Source organism: Stegodyphus dumicola, chromosome 3, assembly GCF_044657685.1.
Source record: "Stegodyphus dumicola isolate Sdum_Otavi_A_Nest chromosome 3, ASM4465768v1".
NCBI classification, from domain to species: Eukaryota; Metazoa; Arthropoda; class Arachnida; order Araneae; family Eresidae; genus Stegodyphus; species Stegodyphus dumicola.
This window is the reverse complement of record NC_140770.1, coordinates 94814224-94832016: the sequence shown is the minus strand read 5'-3', so window position 1 is coordinate 94832016 and position 17793 is coordinate 94814224. Positions and strand designations below refer to the sequence as shown.

General features: G+C 32.4%; 1 protein-coding gene and 2 non-coding genes across 4 annotated transcripts in view; all 3 read left to right on the top strand.

Annotated features, from left to right (window-relative positions):
* The window catches only part of LOC118196160 (H(+)/Cl(-) exchange transporter 5-like), an 81731-nt gene that overhangs the window by 16939 nt on the left and 46999 nt on the right, over positions 1–17793 (top strand). The window contains exons 11-15 of one of the 2 annotated variants that reach the window (XM_035367577.2): positions 971–1112; positions 6848–6933; positions 9640–9776; positions 11832–11946; positions 17575–17673. In XM_035367577.2, coding sequence (XP_035223468.1) covers positions 971–1112; positions 6848–6933; positions 9640–9776; positions 11832–11946; positions 17575–17673 — 579 coding nt within the window. The remainder of the gene's footprint in view (positions 1–970; positions 1113–6847; positions 6934–9639; positions 9777–11831; positions 11947–17574; positions 17674–17793) is intronic. The other variant, XM_035367578.2, reaches the window with a different exon arrangement.
* On the top strand, positions 12730–12836 carry LOC118196164 (U6 spliceosomal RNA). Its single transcript, XR_004759382.1, has one exon. It is a non-coding gene; the product is annotated as a U6 spliceosomal RNA (small nuclear RNA).
* LOC118196165 (U6 spliceosomal RNA) lies at positions 14204–14310 on the top strand. Its single transcript, XR_004759383.1, has one exon. It is a non-coding gene; the product is annotated as a U6 spliceosomal RNA (small nuclear RNA).

Genomic DNA, 17793 nt, shown 5'->3' with positions numbered 1-17793 from the left:
TTTTCGGCGAAACGCGTAATGGAGTTAGCCTGGTTCGAGATTCATTTTTAAAAATTTCCCTTGAAAAGCCAAAATGAACTTCGAATTGGGCTAATTAACCATTTTCCGCTTCTTAATTTTAATATTTTTTGCATTTTACCTTGTTCAATCGATTAGTATTTTACTGTATTTTTTAATTTACTTTTTATTTAGCATATAGCCTATTATTTTACCTCATTCAATTGATTTGTTTTTTTACTGTATTAAAATTACCGAAAATGTTTAGCATATAGCTTTTTTATTAATTTGTAAATATACAAATATTTTTTCCATTTTCACACTTTTCATAGCAACTGAATATGCTTAAGTTGGAGTTTTCTTGGAGTCACAGCTCTTGGTAACTTTTTGGCGAGCTTACTAAAATTTATCTTCTAATTTATATATATATATATATACGAGCCAGTTTCCCTTAGAAAGTCCTCCCTGAAGACATCCTTCCCTTAGGCTGATAGCCCTAGTTTTCTTTGCCATAATCTACTGTACAACCTCCTACCTCCGGAGATAATTTTAAATTAAAAAAATCAAACGATATCGTTTGGTGTTCTTTCAACACGAAAATTTATTCTATTTTAATATGCTGATTCATTTTTCATAAATGTAATAATATAAATATTTATCACTGTTGAGAAAAAAGATTTAAAAGAAGAGGGACCACTTTATGAAACAAGATGTGTCAGCACTGGGAGATGCTGAAATTAAAAATTCTAAAATAATAATGCTCAAAATACATCAGTTATCAATTATGAAAACTATACATCTATTTTGTGTGTATTGTTCTGAAACGGACATTGTTCTGAAAAAGTAATTAATAATTTTTTGCAGTTAGAAAACTTTTCAGTTATAAAATTATTCTAAAATATTTCATGTAAGGAAACGTTATATGAAAATATTTTAGATCACGCTTCTGAATTCACTTTTTTTCTTTAATTAGTGACTATAAACGAAATTTGACATCAGTAGATCAACATATGCAAATTTTAGAAGCCGGGCCAGGAATCTACAAGTCTTTATATTTACTTCTACTAGCACTCGCCTGCAAGTTCGTCATAACAATTTTCACTTTTGGTATTAAGGTAAGGCTTAGATGTTCTTACATTCTTAAAAACATATTAAGTATCTAAATATTACGCATAATTCAAATTTTTAGTGTTATATACAACCACACCTTATTTTAAAAAAACTTAAAAAAAAAAAAAAAAAAAAAAGAATTAAAAACTCGTCTTTTTTAATTAATAAAAATTAATAACAATTTTTAAAAACTTGAAGGTTGTCCAAATATTTTTTCCAGTGCCAAACGACTACAGTCGTTTGGCACTGGAAAAAATATCTACACATCATCACCATGGTAATGTATATAATGTATATATACAAACCATCACCATGGTAATGTATATCAAAGAGAAAAAATTTAATAATAATAATTACATCATACGTTACAAATTACTGTTAACAAAGGACTAGTTCGTATTTCTGTATATTCAGTTTCAGTTAATATGGCAGCTGTTTAATAGAGACAGCCATTTTGATAGGGTTAAATTTTAACGAAGGAATGCTAGTCCAAAAAGAGATTAAAGTTTTTGTGATTCGCTTTTCACTACTTATTTGGAAAAGCATCCATTTTGAATGGGCCACACATCGACCAAGAAATATAATTCCAGAAAAACACGAGAAATTTTACTTTTGCTTCGAATCTGATGGCAGGAGATCTGGAGGTAAGTTTAGCAGCCAGCCTCCCTAACACTTACGCTGTCCATGCTGGCGGAATTTTGATATTCATTGCTTAAGAAAGATTATTATCTAAATCTACAGGTTTAAGATTAATCCTGATCATTGTAACCTACCATAAGATTAATGTTGGTAACTAACATTAATGTTATGTTTATAGAAATTTACAATATAGAAGATTTTATTTGTGTAGCCTTTTCCAGCGAAGGCACAATATTAAAAAGCGAAGGCATCATAATTAAAAAGCATACGTTGTATTATATTCTAAAAAGATGGTAAAATTTCAACAACTCACTTCAAAAGTCAGATAAAATGTATTGTTAAGTATGATTACAAAAAAAAAAAAAAAAAAAAGAGAGAGAGAGAGAGAGAGAGGCCCATTGTCTGTATGTGGTACTTTTGTTGATTTTTTTTTTTTTAATTTTTTTTTACGAGAATATTTTCGAATATTCGTGCATTTGAAAAACTATCCCATATGTTGATTACTAAGAAATACATATGGATATCATTTTATTATTAAAACTTATTTTACGCTGGTCTTTATTGTTATCAGTTTGAATAAATCACAGTTAAGATGAAAAACATTAGAGTGAATTTTCATAATTTCTTAAATTTTAAAATAAATTGCTGATAATGTGGTTAGCAAGTTGACTGGGCCGGTATTTTAGAGTTCCGATGTGTCTTAGTTAGAGATTGGTTAATTAAGTGATTGTAGAAAAGCATGGCTCTAATTAATTAGAATGTGTCACATACTGGTTTTCACATATTTTGTAGGCTGACACAGTTGTACTTCGATTTGGAGAGCAGCCATTCAAGTTGAAGCAATCTGAATCCAAAATTCGTTAAGGATTTACTTCAAAACTCTCATAGCTCATTGGTCTTCCTTGATCATACATACCTTACGCATTTTTGATAGAGGAATAAATCAAAGAGATGTTGGCAGACAAGGGCAAAGGGGGACAGCATTAGCGCTACTGAAGACAGCTCGTGTTAATGCTGCAGTACGAGAAGTGGCGTTTTTTTTTTTTTTTTTTTTAATTACTTTTAAGAAACGTTGAAAATAATGAAATGCAATCAGTCATAAAATGTCACTGACTATCTAGCACTGGGTTATGATAGCTCGAATTCTCATGACAGGTGATTTGCTTGTTGCAAGCGGACACGTACGCGACCATGTTTTCAAATAAAAAAATGATTCATTGGAAAAGACAAAGTCACGCCACTCATAATGTTCAACACATCATCGCAATACGTCAGTATGTTGCCGAAGTGTCAAAAATAAGAGAAGCAATTGAAGCGATCATAATCCACAGTATAATAAACATAACGTACTGTGACAGATGATGTTGTCAAATATTCTCCACTATTCGCTAATGTTGCACGAAGATTTTCGATAACGCAGAACATTAACATACTGACGAGATGATGATCCATTCTCAGCATTGTCTGTGTATGATATCAAATACATATGCTTTAATCTTATGCGCTTCTGTGAGTCAGTTTCTGAATGCTCTTTCAATCGCAGAAATATTGTGCCTTGAGCCCTCATCTGTATAACTTCAAAATTTCCCTACCGGTGAAGTAAAATAATGTTGCGTTCTACTCATTCATGGATTTGAAGTAATTGATGGTAACACTTCATGAAGAATCAAAACCCAATTTATCCGCCAGTAATCACGGTTACACATGACAGTTCCAAAGACGTTTACATTCGTCGAAAAACTACGATAAACATTCTGCAATAATCAGCAACACAGCCTTCAGGATGTAATGGTGAAGATGCCTTCATGGCAAAGCACTAAAGTACAGCTCCCGACTTGGTCGATCACTCTCTAGCTAATCTCTGAACACAAGATACTACTTTTTCTCCGTACAGGCAGGGTATGTATAGTTTTAACCTACCTTCGAGAATATTGCGGAGAAAACCCTCTAAAAATATGTTCTAGAATGTTCTCATTTCGTCAATGACATATCGCCAATTTTTCGCTAAATGGACAATTTCGCGCCAAATCTGACAACCCTAAATTCGCCGTTGACTCACGCTACTCAGCCGGCAGACTTCTTTCTCCGCTTCGCTGGAGGAGCTTCGTTTCCGACCAGCATCCCCTAGAAGGAAGTTAAGTTCTAGGGGGTGTTGTTCCGACCCGTTTTGCGAGGAAGCTATCTCACCGCGCAGTGCCTGGGCATTTGCAATAGTACTAATTATTTGTTCTATGTTGCCTACTTTATACGGCCTGAAAAATAAAAGGTGTAGCTAAATGTCCTTTCTAAGTGTTGTGTATTTTAAGAATGGGAATGTACTTATTTAACTTTTATATATATATAGCCATAGAATTTTTTTTCGCTTGCAGAAAGTTCAATATGATTTAACCCTAATTTATTAGATAAAACTAGTTAAAAAATAAAAGCGTATTGCATAAAAGAAAATTTTTGAAAAATCAATCAACACTTCACTATTTGTATTACTTGCATTAAATTATCAAACTTTAAGCATACATAATTCTTCCTTGATATCAGTTGATCTTATTGCTTGCATTTCCGAAGCAAAAGAAATTATCTTTCGATTTTAAACTCAGTCTCATTATTCAACAATCGTAACACCATTGATGGTAATTGAAGAGTCATTAACCACTGAATAATCTTATATTCAGTATTTAAATAAATGTTTACTTCTTTAATTATTTGAAAAGATTTGAATTAAATGCAAAAGTCCAAATTTTTTACATAGATATGTTTTGAATTTTAGCATTCTGTATATATAAATTTTTTTTCGAAAGTCGGGAACTTCGTTACTTATGTATAAGCTTTATGAATTATTTTAATAAAAAATTTGATGTAGACACTACATGATTTCCTTGTACGGCCATATTAAATTACATACAGTTTTGGCTGCTTTTCATTTAAACTTATTTCCTCGAATTATTCTAGCTTAATAAACCGATCCCTCAAAGCAAGTTAAAATGACATCAAAAATTGCAAATTTTGAGAGTAAATACCCCAGTCTATTTTTGTCGAACGGGAGTCAAACTTCTTCTAATTGTATTTTTTCATAACGGGTATAAAACATTTCCAAATATAAGTATAGGAACCGGGAAATCACATTAAACTCTATATTTCGTTATTTGTCGAAAGTTATTTTTTTTTTTTTAACTTGACATTGCCAAAACTTGAATATTTTCATCACTTAAAATACTTCTGTAAGTGAAAGTATATGACTACAACCAATGACTGCGAAATTAAATAAGGGGGTATACGTATATTTGGTACTGCCGATTGAAATAAAAAAGCGTGGTGCACAGCTAGATGTTATACTAATACCATATACAAAATTTCAATGTTCTACGGCTAATCATTTTGGAGTTATGCGAGATACATTCATACCAGCCTACAGATGTCACGAAAAATTCCATTTTAAAATCCGTTTTGGAAAAAAAAAAAAAAGTCCTTTATTCTGCCTGTAGAGACTTCACGCAAAATATCGTCCAGATGGATTCCGGAATGATCAAAATGGATATTTCCGTTGAAGTATGATATCCAAAAGTTTTCGCAATTACATTACATCCTTTTTACTTAAGTAAAGGAACTATTGTAATCGCGAAAATTTTCAGGCATCATATTTCAACAAACATATTCATTTTGACCGCTATTGAATGCAATTTAACGATGTTTTTACGTGGCATCTCTACGCAAGGACAGAATAAAGGACTCTTTTTCCCAAAACAGGTTGCAAAATGGATTTAAAATGGATTCAGATGAGATTTTTTTCGTGACGTCTTTTACGTATGTATATGTGTATCTCGCATACCTCAACGAGTAGCTTCAGAACATTGAAATTTCGTTATATAGGACTGCTATAACATGCACGTTCCCTTTTGGTTGCAATCCACCGCACTGGAAGTATATAAATATATATTTATATATACACCCACTCTGTTACTCAGCTCCGTGAGCTCAGTTTTTTATCCTTATATATTAGTAAATTTTGCATTTTTGCTTTAAAAATAATTGAATCATGTTGTTCTTATCTTGCTGTTAAGGTTTCTATGTCTTTTATTAATCTACATGCAACAGTTGTAGAATTTAACAACAATTTAATAGTTGTTTAAGTGCGGCTAAGCTTAATTTTTTTTTTTTTTTACCATAGCAGCCATATTTGTTTACATTTGAAACTTAGCAGAATAGTGAATTAAGTCCCTTTCTGCACCTTCGGTGTCTTTTTGCCGAGTGGGACTGAAAGTAAACTTTCAGTTTTGTGCACCGAAAAATCTGCCTTCTTGCCCGCTGGACGAAGTGCTTGTTTTTGAGGTAAAAACTAATTTTAATTGTAAAAATTGTTTTAACTGTATTTGGGGTTTCATCTTTTTCTATATTTTTCGATTTTTAATGAAGATATTTTAAGATTTTATGTAGTTTTGCCTTGCCGCGAAGTGAGAACTGAATTAATTGAATGAGAAATATATCTAATGAAATTCGAAGAGATAAGTTTAAATGAAATGCAGCTTAAAATGCGTATATTAATATTCCATACAAGGAAATCATGTGGTGACCACATCAGATTTTTTTTGTATAAAGAAGTAAAATCCTTCAGTGACTTTATATTTGTGGCAATTTAGTAACTTAAGTAGAATGGAAATTGGCTTGTTAAATAAGTCGCACATTAAGTACGATTAAAAAGGCACAGTATGCCAAAAGTTAGCGTCAACGAATTATCCCTTATCGCTGACCTTATCGCATTGGTTCTTATTCAAAATGAAGAAACTGACTCGACCGATATCCAGAAATATCTTCAAATACTCTTTACTAATGGTGAAGCCTTTCCTTGGGCCATTGCGGAGCAATTTTTTGGAAATTATTAGGTCTTGAATTCTGTCAGTCCATTGTTTTCTTCAGGTCTCCGTAAAAGAAAAGTTTAAGGGTTTTCAAATCAAGTGATCATAGAAAGGGGGTTGGGTAATTTACTTTACGGTTATCTACATTGTCATTACTCATAATTACTACATTCAGCGTGATATCCTGTATAATATCAGTTGCTATAAATTCAAAAGATTATGTGTGAATTTTTAACGAGAATTCTGTATTTTAGATTCCAACAGGTCTTTTCATACCCAGTCTGGCCATGGGTGCTATTATGGGTAGAATTATAGGAGTTGGAATGCAACAACTTGCCTTGTAGGTAAATTTCGTGTGTTTATTGTCTGCCTTCTAATTTATGTAACTTTTTATGCTCATTAGTATCAAAAATAGTTCTATTATGTAATTAAAAACCAAATGATTGGGTACTACTTTCATTAATTTATGGCATTAGAATCAGCTTTTCTTAGTTAAACCAATCCTGAAATGTTCATAAAATTATCAGTTGGATATACCCTAAATCAAACATATTCTAAATCTTAGCAATTAGGAGTATTATTAAAATATAAAACAAGGATTTCAATTAACCAGAACTGCATTTTTTGCTTTTAAGTAGCTTAATATGTTAAAGGATTACGAATCGGTTACATTTGAAAATTATGTATCTATTTATGAACGAGCAATTTGATAAATGAAACCGCAGAATAAGAGAAAGGAGTACTATACAATGTAGAATAATTTCATTGTTTAAATACTAAACAGGCTAGCGCATCGCGCAGCAGCACCACAGGTCCGGGGTTCTGGGCAAGGTCAACTCAGCCTTTCATCCCTTGGGTCGATAAAATGAGTACCAAGTTCACTTGGGAACTAAACACTGGGGGTCCTGCAACAAGCTCACCACTTGTTCAGGGCATATGCTTACGCACCTCGGGCCCACGGTCAAGAAAGCAGATTTCGGGACACTGCAGGCCTTGGCCAATTAGGGTTGTTTGCAACACTGAGTTTTTTAGTTAAATACTAAATAAATTATACAAGGAATTACCTTAAATATAAACTGCATAACTACCACGTCTAGCTAAGAGCCGCATCTAGCTAACAGATTTAGGCCACGTCTCACTAAAAGATTTAGGCCTGAACCAACTATACTGATCACATGTATGCCTTAAACTGTAAGTAATAATGTCCTTGTGCCATAGCAAATGGTACCATTATTTCAAAGAAAGAAAAAAAACTAAGATTCTCTTTTTCAATATTATAAGACAAAATAAATTCATCTATATTTTTTTTCTCAAAATTTATGTTAAAATGTAAGAAGAGTCTTATTTTCGAGCATATTGAGTATTAAAGAACTTAAGCTTTTTTGTCTCTATATTCTGAGAACTGGTTGCTTCGAAATCACGTGTAAGATTAGAAAATCTTGTGTTTCATGCAATGGTAACAGTTTCTAAGTCTCGTTGGATGATAAATGTACAGTTGCCAAATAAAATGACACATAATGTAGCATTACAAATTAGAGAGGATTGTTCAATTTTTAAGCAACTTACAGCGAATTTTCTAATTATTTCTTGATTGATGAAAGCCAAAGTATTGTGCTTCAGAAAGCATCCAGCGAAACTCTCATTTATGTACTTTAAGAATTAAAATGTAGTAGCAAAATAGTCGTATTTCGTTTTCAGGTAACTTTAACAATATAAAATTAACTGGATCTTGAAAAAGTAGCCTTAAGGCGTTCTGACACCATGTCAATTAGTCTTTTAAGTCCGATTTTGTAAAAATGTCAGCACTCAACACTTAAGAAGGGTCTTTTTCCTCTAAGTAAAAATTCTGTTAAACCTGTTGAGGACCTCGAAGCTCAGCGTTTAAGACTAACCTAAATGCGCGAAGTAGTTACTTCTCATTTCAAATCTTAAACCAATATTTTTACAAAAGAGGCTCACTAAAACTGAATTTAAAGCATGAGGGCTTTCCGTTATTGTTGTACTTGGTCGAAATACGTCTCAGGAAAGAGATACTAAGATATCAATCGATCAGATTGCATAATTAACGCGACAGCATCACCCAGGTCAAATCACTAAAATCACTCAGGTCAGAGCTAGTGTCAACAAGTTAAACTGCAGAGCATTACGGGTTTGATCCTACAAGTTCAGAGTTCTCCAAACCCCAAATCGGATACATTTCGTGTATATCGAAATAGAAAGCGATTCTTCTAGATGTAATTTTACATCCATAATTTATGAAGGATTTTAGATCTCGTCAGTCTCATTAGGCCTCACCAGCCGCCGAGCGGTAAACTTGCTGAGCACTGATAGTTTGACTCGAGCTCGATCCCTGGTGAACGGGCTGGCTGCATGGATTTTTCATGGTTTTCCTCATCTGTGACATGGACAAAGCCAGCTCCTCTTAAAAATGTCCTCCAAAAAGACATCCCTCTCTATAGGTTACAAAATCATATATAATATTAATTAGTTGATAATCGTTTAGTTGCTTAATCAATTAATCTAACCTAACCTAAATCTCATCATTAAGTAAATGCTACATATAGTAACGATATGTAGTATTTACTTAATGATAGTTAAGTAAGTAACGATAGTTAGAGAGAGCAGAAGGCTAAGTATTCAAATCTTAGCCACATAAAAAAAATATAATAATAAGGATTTGCATCCTTTATGAAAAAATTGTAATTACAAAAATTCCCAAGCCCTTAATTCTTCTTTTGATTAAGTACTTTCAGAGTGAAAAAGAATTAGATGTTTTCATAATATAAATATTCTGCTAAGGTCATAGAATTTTGTAAGTTGTTCAGAAAATTTTCGTATTGCCCAAATTTGCATTTCCAAATTTACATATGAATGATATACATTTTACGTATAATCACGATAAAATTTAATTAAAGAATGTTTCATGTATCTTTCATTTCTTCTGGATGAATATTTAGTTAGAGCATATTTTAACTTGCCAATGTAATTTCAGTATAACCTAATTTGTTGTCTTTTCCCTGCATCATTTTTCTTACTAATGAAACAGCCTAGTATTTTTCAGAAAATACCGAGATTCATGGCCATTCCATGCTGCCTGTACTTCGAACGAAGATTGTATGGATCCGGGGTTGTACGCCATGATCGGAGCAGCAGCTACACTAGCTGGCGTCACAAGAATGACAGGTCAAGAGAAATTCTTAATATGATATAGTTTTATATAATTATGCAAAGCTGCTGAGAAATTCTAATGATTTTCAGCATGCAGTTTCCAGAATTTATGGCTACGAGTTTGATGATTAAAAAATGTGTTTGATGATTTTTATGTTTTATTTCTATGATACACATCTGTATCACATATGTTGTGATACAGATGTATCAAGAAATAGCGAATTGTATCTAGACGAGTGTTTTCATAATGGAGAACTGCACTGAAAAATGCGATATAAAAAATGCGATGGCGAAATGTATCGAGAAACGCTTTTTCAGTTAAATTTTAATGACAACTACATTCTTAAATTATCCACCAAACATTAAGTAACTATTCAGTTTCAGTAATTAACGCTTTAATAATTCGTTTTTTACCAACATGCTTGAATAAATTGTATAAGTTATAATAGAGTAAAGAATCTGTTTCTAGAATATTGTTTCGTTTGTTATTATGGGGGAGTAATACCCGCATATATTTTAATGCTAACATTTTCAAGATAAAATTAAAATATAGCATACAGAATTTTTTAATATGGTTACAACATATTTAAACAAATGTATGCGAGTAAAACTTCGAAATTCACTGTAGTTAACTAGCCTAGATAAAACCACCCAATCACTGCCAGGTAGAGCGTCAGTTAAATATTCGTTATTTTTCTTTTTTATTATTACAACATTAAAATCTTCATTTGATTAGATTTTCATTTGAACAATCATTTGATCTTATTTTATTTATGTCAGTTCGGGAGAAATTCTAGAAAACAAAAAGAATGAAATCTTTAAATTTTGAAAGCTTTCAGATTTTATATTATGCCCAAATCGTCTCCCCCCCCCCCCATTTATACACACATGCACGTTTCGAGAGCATTTCAGCTAAAGTCTGTTGCCAAGTTTGGCGACTTTTTGTGATTTTAAACCAAATTTTGCGACAAAAATTAGTCACCAAAACCATTGCTATGGCTATATCTCGCCAATTTAGCTAGAAAACTATTTACCTCAATGTTAAATAACCTGCCCCTGTAGCCTTATTTTTTCCGCAGAGCATCCCTCTGTTTTATGTTACATTATACAAAATTCATACCAATATCATGCTGATTAAAAAATATTTACATAATAGATAGATTTAAAAAATAATTTAATTAAAATTAAGAAACCGTTTGTTATATCAGTGTCTTAATTTCAGCAATTAAATTTTTTAATTAACGGCATAAATTTAACCTTTTAACTAATTTTATAATTTAAACTGATTTTTATGCTTTAACGGTATTTAATTTTTTGCGTATATGTAATAAATACTGTACAAAATATTGCAGAAAATGTTACATACATTTAGAAGCTAAAAGACGTTAAACCAAAAATTTTCATTAAAAAATGGTTCAACGCTTACGAATAAAAAGTGTTTAATTTTGCACTCTTTTATCCTATATAGTGTGTCACTGAAAATTTGCTTACTTTACAGTTTGAAAGTTTTTCATATGTTTACATAATAATATATAATTTTTATAAAATTAGATTGGAAAGAAAAGGAAAAGTTAAAAATTAGCTAAAGCCTTAAAGTACATTTGATGTAGCTAATTCCTAAGTTGACATGTAACACCAAGTTACAACAATTAATTAAATGAAAGCAGTTAAATTTTACGCGAAAAAATCCTACTGAAAATACTACAAAATTTTATGAAAAACTATACAACAAAATCAAAATTGGATCGTTAAAAAACCTACTGAAAATACTAAAAAATTTTTTATAAAACCTATTAAAATTGACAAGATTTTATTTTATTAAATTTCTATAAATTTTACCAATCAATATTTCTATTGAATTTTCTTCTGTAAAAGCTTTATGAGTTTTCTACAGAACTTTATAGAGAAGTATTTCTGCCAAAGCTTATCTATAAAGTTCTATAGAAATTTCTATATAGCTCTATAAGTTTCTATAAAAAAATTTCTTAAAGGGATCCTTTTCTTTTCAAGAACGTACAAGAATGCTTGCTTTTAATTTTTTATACTGATATATATTAATTTTCGTTACAGTTTCCTTAGTTGTTATAATGTTTGAACTGACAGGAAGCGTTGATTATATAGTGCCACTGATGGCGACAGTTGTTGCTAGTAAGTGGGTAGGTGATGCCATTGAAAAGGAAGGGATGTATCCTTTCTCATGTAGTTATGAAATTCGTGAAACCTTTTTTGTTTATATCAATACCGTAAATGTTTTTCATTTCTAAAATAAGATAACTTTGTATTGAAACGAAAGCATTTTGATAAAGACGATACATGCAATTGTTAAATTGTCATCCTATAAGATTGAATCTTTTTCTAAATCAAAGGTCATTAAAGTAAAATAATAAATAAAACAACATTTTGGTACATATTTTTATATTTTCTTCACTCTTTTCTTAGTTCATTAGATCAGTGTCCATTTTTCTGAATAAGATGGCTAGCAAAAATGTTTTTGTCTTTTTATTATTAATGTTTTTTGTGTTAACTTTATTTGTTAAACGCCATGATTTTCGCATTTGTGCCACATAAAATTCAATTCAACAGCAAAGTCGCCAGTTATTTAAAAACAGCTTATTTTTAGAATTTTCGATAGACAGTCTCGCGCGCTGAAGATAAAGACATTTTATTCCATACTGTTCACTTTCAAATGGTTGAGTTTTTTAATCAAAAATTCATTAAAGTTTTACAAAATATGAAATAGATAATGAAGCAAATTCGAAATTCAAAATTCGGCCTTCCAGGTGCACATGCTCGGGTATAAGACCACGTTATTCAAAATTTGATGGCTCTTGGAGCCGTCGTTTTTTCACATTGCGAAAAGCATTCGTACATTCATGCAGATGCTTCATTTTTTTAATTTCTTTAAAAATAACACAAGGCGGTAATATTTGGTGGCAGCAATTTCAAAAACCATACGCCTTTTAAAGTTGTATTTGCTTCGGCGGTACATACATTAAAATTGGAACGATACAGAAAAGATTAGCATGGCCCCTGCGCAAGGATGACACGCCGTTTATAGTGATTCAATAAAAATATTAATTAATGCAATGAAATAATTGAATAGATGTGAGTAAATTAATAATAAGATAGTATATACAGATGAAGAAGAAAAGGTGAATATTTTGATAAATATTCTTCGCGGTGAAATCAAATCATTTCTTTATTTTAGCACTTAATCATTTCTTTATTTTAGCACTTAATCATAATCTGATTGGATAAGTACTACAAAAACTCCTTTTTGTTTTGAGAAAGAACACAAAAACTTAAAATTTAATTTTACCACTTTTCAAAATTAGTTTCGCAATTCACTGAAAAGATATACTTTACACTAGAAAATTAGTTTACTAGATTCTAATAAAAGCATTTTGATCTTTTCTTTAAATATAATTTGTATATCATAAAAGAAGCATTTTGCTTGGCAGCTCAAATTTTAAGCTAAGAAGAGATTATGTAGTCCATATTTCGAATTTTACTCTGTTAAAGGAAAGAATAAGCAAATGAGAATGCCATGATTTTTATATAACATAAAAAGCCAACGAATGTTTCTAAGGACTAGTGCAATGGCTTGTAAAAATGTGTAATTCGTAAATTTGATACTTTTAAGAATTCATGTGTGAAATAAAGTGCGTTAAATATAGTCGTATATTTAACTATGCTGAAAACATTTTGGACATTTTTTCTCCTTTCGTTATTAAAATTTAAATCTGTAAAATTAAATCGCAAATTTCAATACTATTTTCTTTCATTTTCTGGTTTATATTTTTATGATCTATATTTTCAAAGGTCCAATTTATTTTGATAAACAGGAATTTCAGTTTGGAAAGGTTATTTGCTTAGTTTGCATGATTAAATTTTCATTGAAACTTAAAAGAAATAATTGAGAATTAGATATAATGGTGGCTACTGTAACAGATGTCAGATATAAATGGTCATTTTTAAGTAAAAACGGCTTTCTATAGAAAATTTTACCTAATTTCCTGCAAAACATAGCGTCAAGAAAATAAGGAACAAACACAAGCAATGAACAAAAATCTTTTATACAGCTATAATCCTCTTATATCTATGCTACGCTATGCGTCTCCCGAAAAACTGATTTTCTATAATATGAGATATTAAGTAAAAACGAAGATACATACTACAAGAGTTACTAAAGTCTCATATAGTATTGCATAGTTTTTATATGTTCCGAATAAAATATATCATCATCAATGTATCTGATCTTCAAGCCATATTGAACTTAATTTCATCTTAAACACATCAGTTTATGAAGGTACTTGATATTTACTGCATTCAGACTTCATATTATCAAAATATACTGGCGGGAAAAATTAGAGGAGTAACTGCAAATAGGCGCTTTATGTTAATTTTATTAAGTGAAATATAATGAAAAGAGCTAGTCAGTAGCTCATTATCGTCAGTAGCTCATTATTATATTGGAACGATACAGAAAAGATTAGCATGGCCCCTGCGCAAGGATGACACGCCGTTTATAGTGATTCAATAAAAATATTAATTAAGTCCAATGGCGTTCACATTCACTGGACAGAAATATGCAAATTTGTGCAGAAATGGAGAAATGGCGTGTCCTTGTTAGAATTAAGGCAGAACAAACTCTGATACTTGTCTGTAAAGATCTAAAAGTAGCCAAAAACATCACGTTAAGAACCTTGAAATGGTATAAAGACATACGTAGATGATGTATGCAGACAACCAGATTAAGGTCCGAAACGTACGAAAACAGACTATCAGAACTGTTATTTGGCAACAATTGCTAGAAGAAATAAGCAACTGATTTCAATGCAGATTTTACAAGAATTCGCTGCTACTATAGGAACTTGACTATCCAGATGTACTGTTTGTTTGGAAAATGATTATTTTGAAAGATTGTGCTGGCCTGCACATATTTACCAGCACAATTTTGAATGCTGAAATAAACAGAGATGAGGATTTTGATCCTTATGTCAAGCAGTTAAAAATGCAATCGGTAATAACTTCTTCTTAATGGACAATACTGCTCGTTATCTTCGCGCTGCAATAGTGACAAATTATCTTGAGATTAAGGAATCTTGTAGGTACAGAGTAGTCACATGTTCTCCGAAATCAAACAAGCAAAACATGCGCAAGATGCACTAGGACGTCGATTTGTATCAGAGCAGTATTTACCTCTCATCCTTCAAAGAGCTAGTCGTAATCACTCATTGGTACCGCAGGAACTCCTAGACAAACTAATTCCCCGTATGGAAAATCGTTATTAGTGGTGACCATAGATCTTATTAAATTTTTTTATGTATTTCTCAAAAAATTGAACACCAACTTTTCTCTACTGTATTTGATACTGCATTTTCTATGTTCTTAATAAAATTTATTTGTTACAGAAATAGGCAGTTTTTAAGGTACGTTAGACAAGACTAAATAAAGACACTGTGCAAGTTCTATTTCTTAGCTGCAAAACCATTCAAGTTACATGAATTTTTATAACTGTTTCTTTAATTTTTTATGCCGCTGTATGTTACATCGATTCATTTTGAATATCTAGATGTCACTGTAAAAGCGCCTTATCAGTAAGATACATAGAACTTATTTATTATAAATATATGGTATCATAAAGATGTATGACATTTACTTAATTTTGAATATTACCCTATTATAAAAATATGTGGTACTTATTCATTCCAAATGCATCATCAAGATGTATCATCAGGATTTGAAACTCAGTTATTCTGTGAACGTGTCAGACAATGCAGATATATGGCACTTCTTCATTTTGATTATAGCGTTTTATAAATGATATGGTAATTATTTATTCTGAATACAGCATGCTATTAGGATAAAGAATTTAAATGCGTTTAAAATTTTAAAAATAATTAGGATGGTTAGAAAATGACAAGTGAAATTAAATTGCCTTCCCGATTCTGAAACCATTTTTTTTAAAGAAAGATTTTATAGACTGAAATAAGATGTATTTCCATTATTTCCTATTTATTTCAGTGGCATTCAAACTTTATCGCAGTGTGATCCCATAAGAATGCAAACGAACCCAAAAAACAATATCGCTACCCATATCAGAACATTTAGTTATATACTGCACTGGCGAAATAAATTAAGATGATTTTCATATTTCATCTACGATCTCCAGAACTACTAGATAGATTTTAATAAAATTTGGTGTGAACATAGGTTGATATAATACAAACAAAATAAATAGTCAACAGTTATAATAGACACACATGTTCGTGTGTAACACTCATGAGAGTCTGAAGGTATGAAACAGCGATTGCAGAAGACACAAAAGAAATGGGTTAATAGGGGTATGGTCCCCTCTTACAACCATACAGACCTCGCAGCGGGATGTCATACACTGGAAATTAGGCAGTTTGTCAGTGCCTGTGGCAATGGGTCCCACTCATTCAGCAACGCTGTTTTCAGTTCCTAAATGGTTCTCGGAGGGGGTTGCGACTTGCAGTTGCCCTCCCAGAGCGTCCCAGACATGCTGTATAGGGTTGAGGTCTGGAGACCTGGCTGGCCAATCCATCCGGCGAATACCTCACTCTCGAGAAATTCGTCTACCAGAAGAGCTCTATGTGGCTTCGCGTTATTGTTTTGTAAGATAAATTCGAGGTCCACTACACCCTGGAAAAGGCGAACATAGGGCTCCAAGACCTCATCCCTATACCTGACACCAGTCACAGAGCCTCTGTCAAAGACGTGGAGATCCAACATGACGCCTGCCCAGACCATTACACCGCCACCGCCATAATTGTTGATTTTGCGGACATTGGAGGGTAGGTGGCGGGTCCCTGGCTTTCTCCATATGAAAGTACGACGAGAATCGATGTTTAAGCTAAAAAAACGGGACTCATCGGTGAACATAACGGTCGCCCATTGCGCCGTACTCCAATCTCTATGCTGCCTGCACCATGCTAATCGGACTCTCCTGTCCGTAGACGTGAGCGGGACGCAAACAGCCGGTCATCTGGTAAACAACCTTCTCTCATTCAGTCTTTTGGAACAGTCACCCTCGTTACATGGGCTCCTGTGGCTGCATACAGGTCCCGAGGGAGCTGAGAAATAGAGAGAGAGAACCCGAGGGAGCTAAAATAGACAAATAGCGATCTTCTCTGGTCGTCGCGGCTCTTGGACGACCTTGTACAGGCTTTCTCTAGATGGATCCAGTATCCTGGAGCTGTTTCCATAGGTTACACACGACGCTGGGCGTTAAGTTAAACTCTCTGCATATCTGGACTTGCGATTGGCCTGCCTCTAGCCTCCCAACAATTCGCAACCTCATTCCATCATCTAAACGTTGGTGGTTAGTCATTTTTACTGTTCCGATGTGAATTTAACTGATTGCTGCAAGATAACACCAAGAAATTCGCCGAGGTGTGCTAGCGAACGCAATTCGTGTTATCCTCCACGCGCTTATAAAGCCTGTTTTTTTGCTGGTTTTCCCTACACACGCGTGTACGCTTACGTATTTGCCGAACAAGATTTGCATTTTTATCTAGAAGCAGTGGTTTTCTTTCAGTTCAGTTCTTTTCGTGCAATTCCATAAAATATGCAAATTCTCTTAATTTATTTCACTAGTGTTGATAAATGCAGATTTTTTAGTATTTTTGTTCACTTTGGGGCCCCAATATAAATTTTCGCGACCCGTAGTTTGCATACCATTGTTCTACTGTATGTTGTATTTTCGTAATATTGATATGCGTAATAAAAACATTATGGGAAAATTATTCGACAGTAAATCCGTTACTATCCTTAACCAAGTAACCAGATATGATGCCCACATACAGCTTAGCAAATATCCCTTCTTAGACAATAAGAAGTGTGTTAAGTATCCTACAACTGCATATGATCTTGTACGGAATTTGAGGTAAATATATTTGTCTGCTTTTCTCTATCTTCTTGGCCAATTTCAAAACTATAATCTACTTCACAAAGACATTATTTATTACATTTTTATCCCCCTATCATCATTATCGGCATATATTTG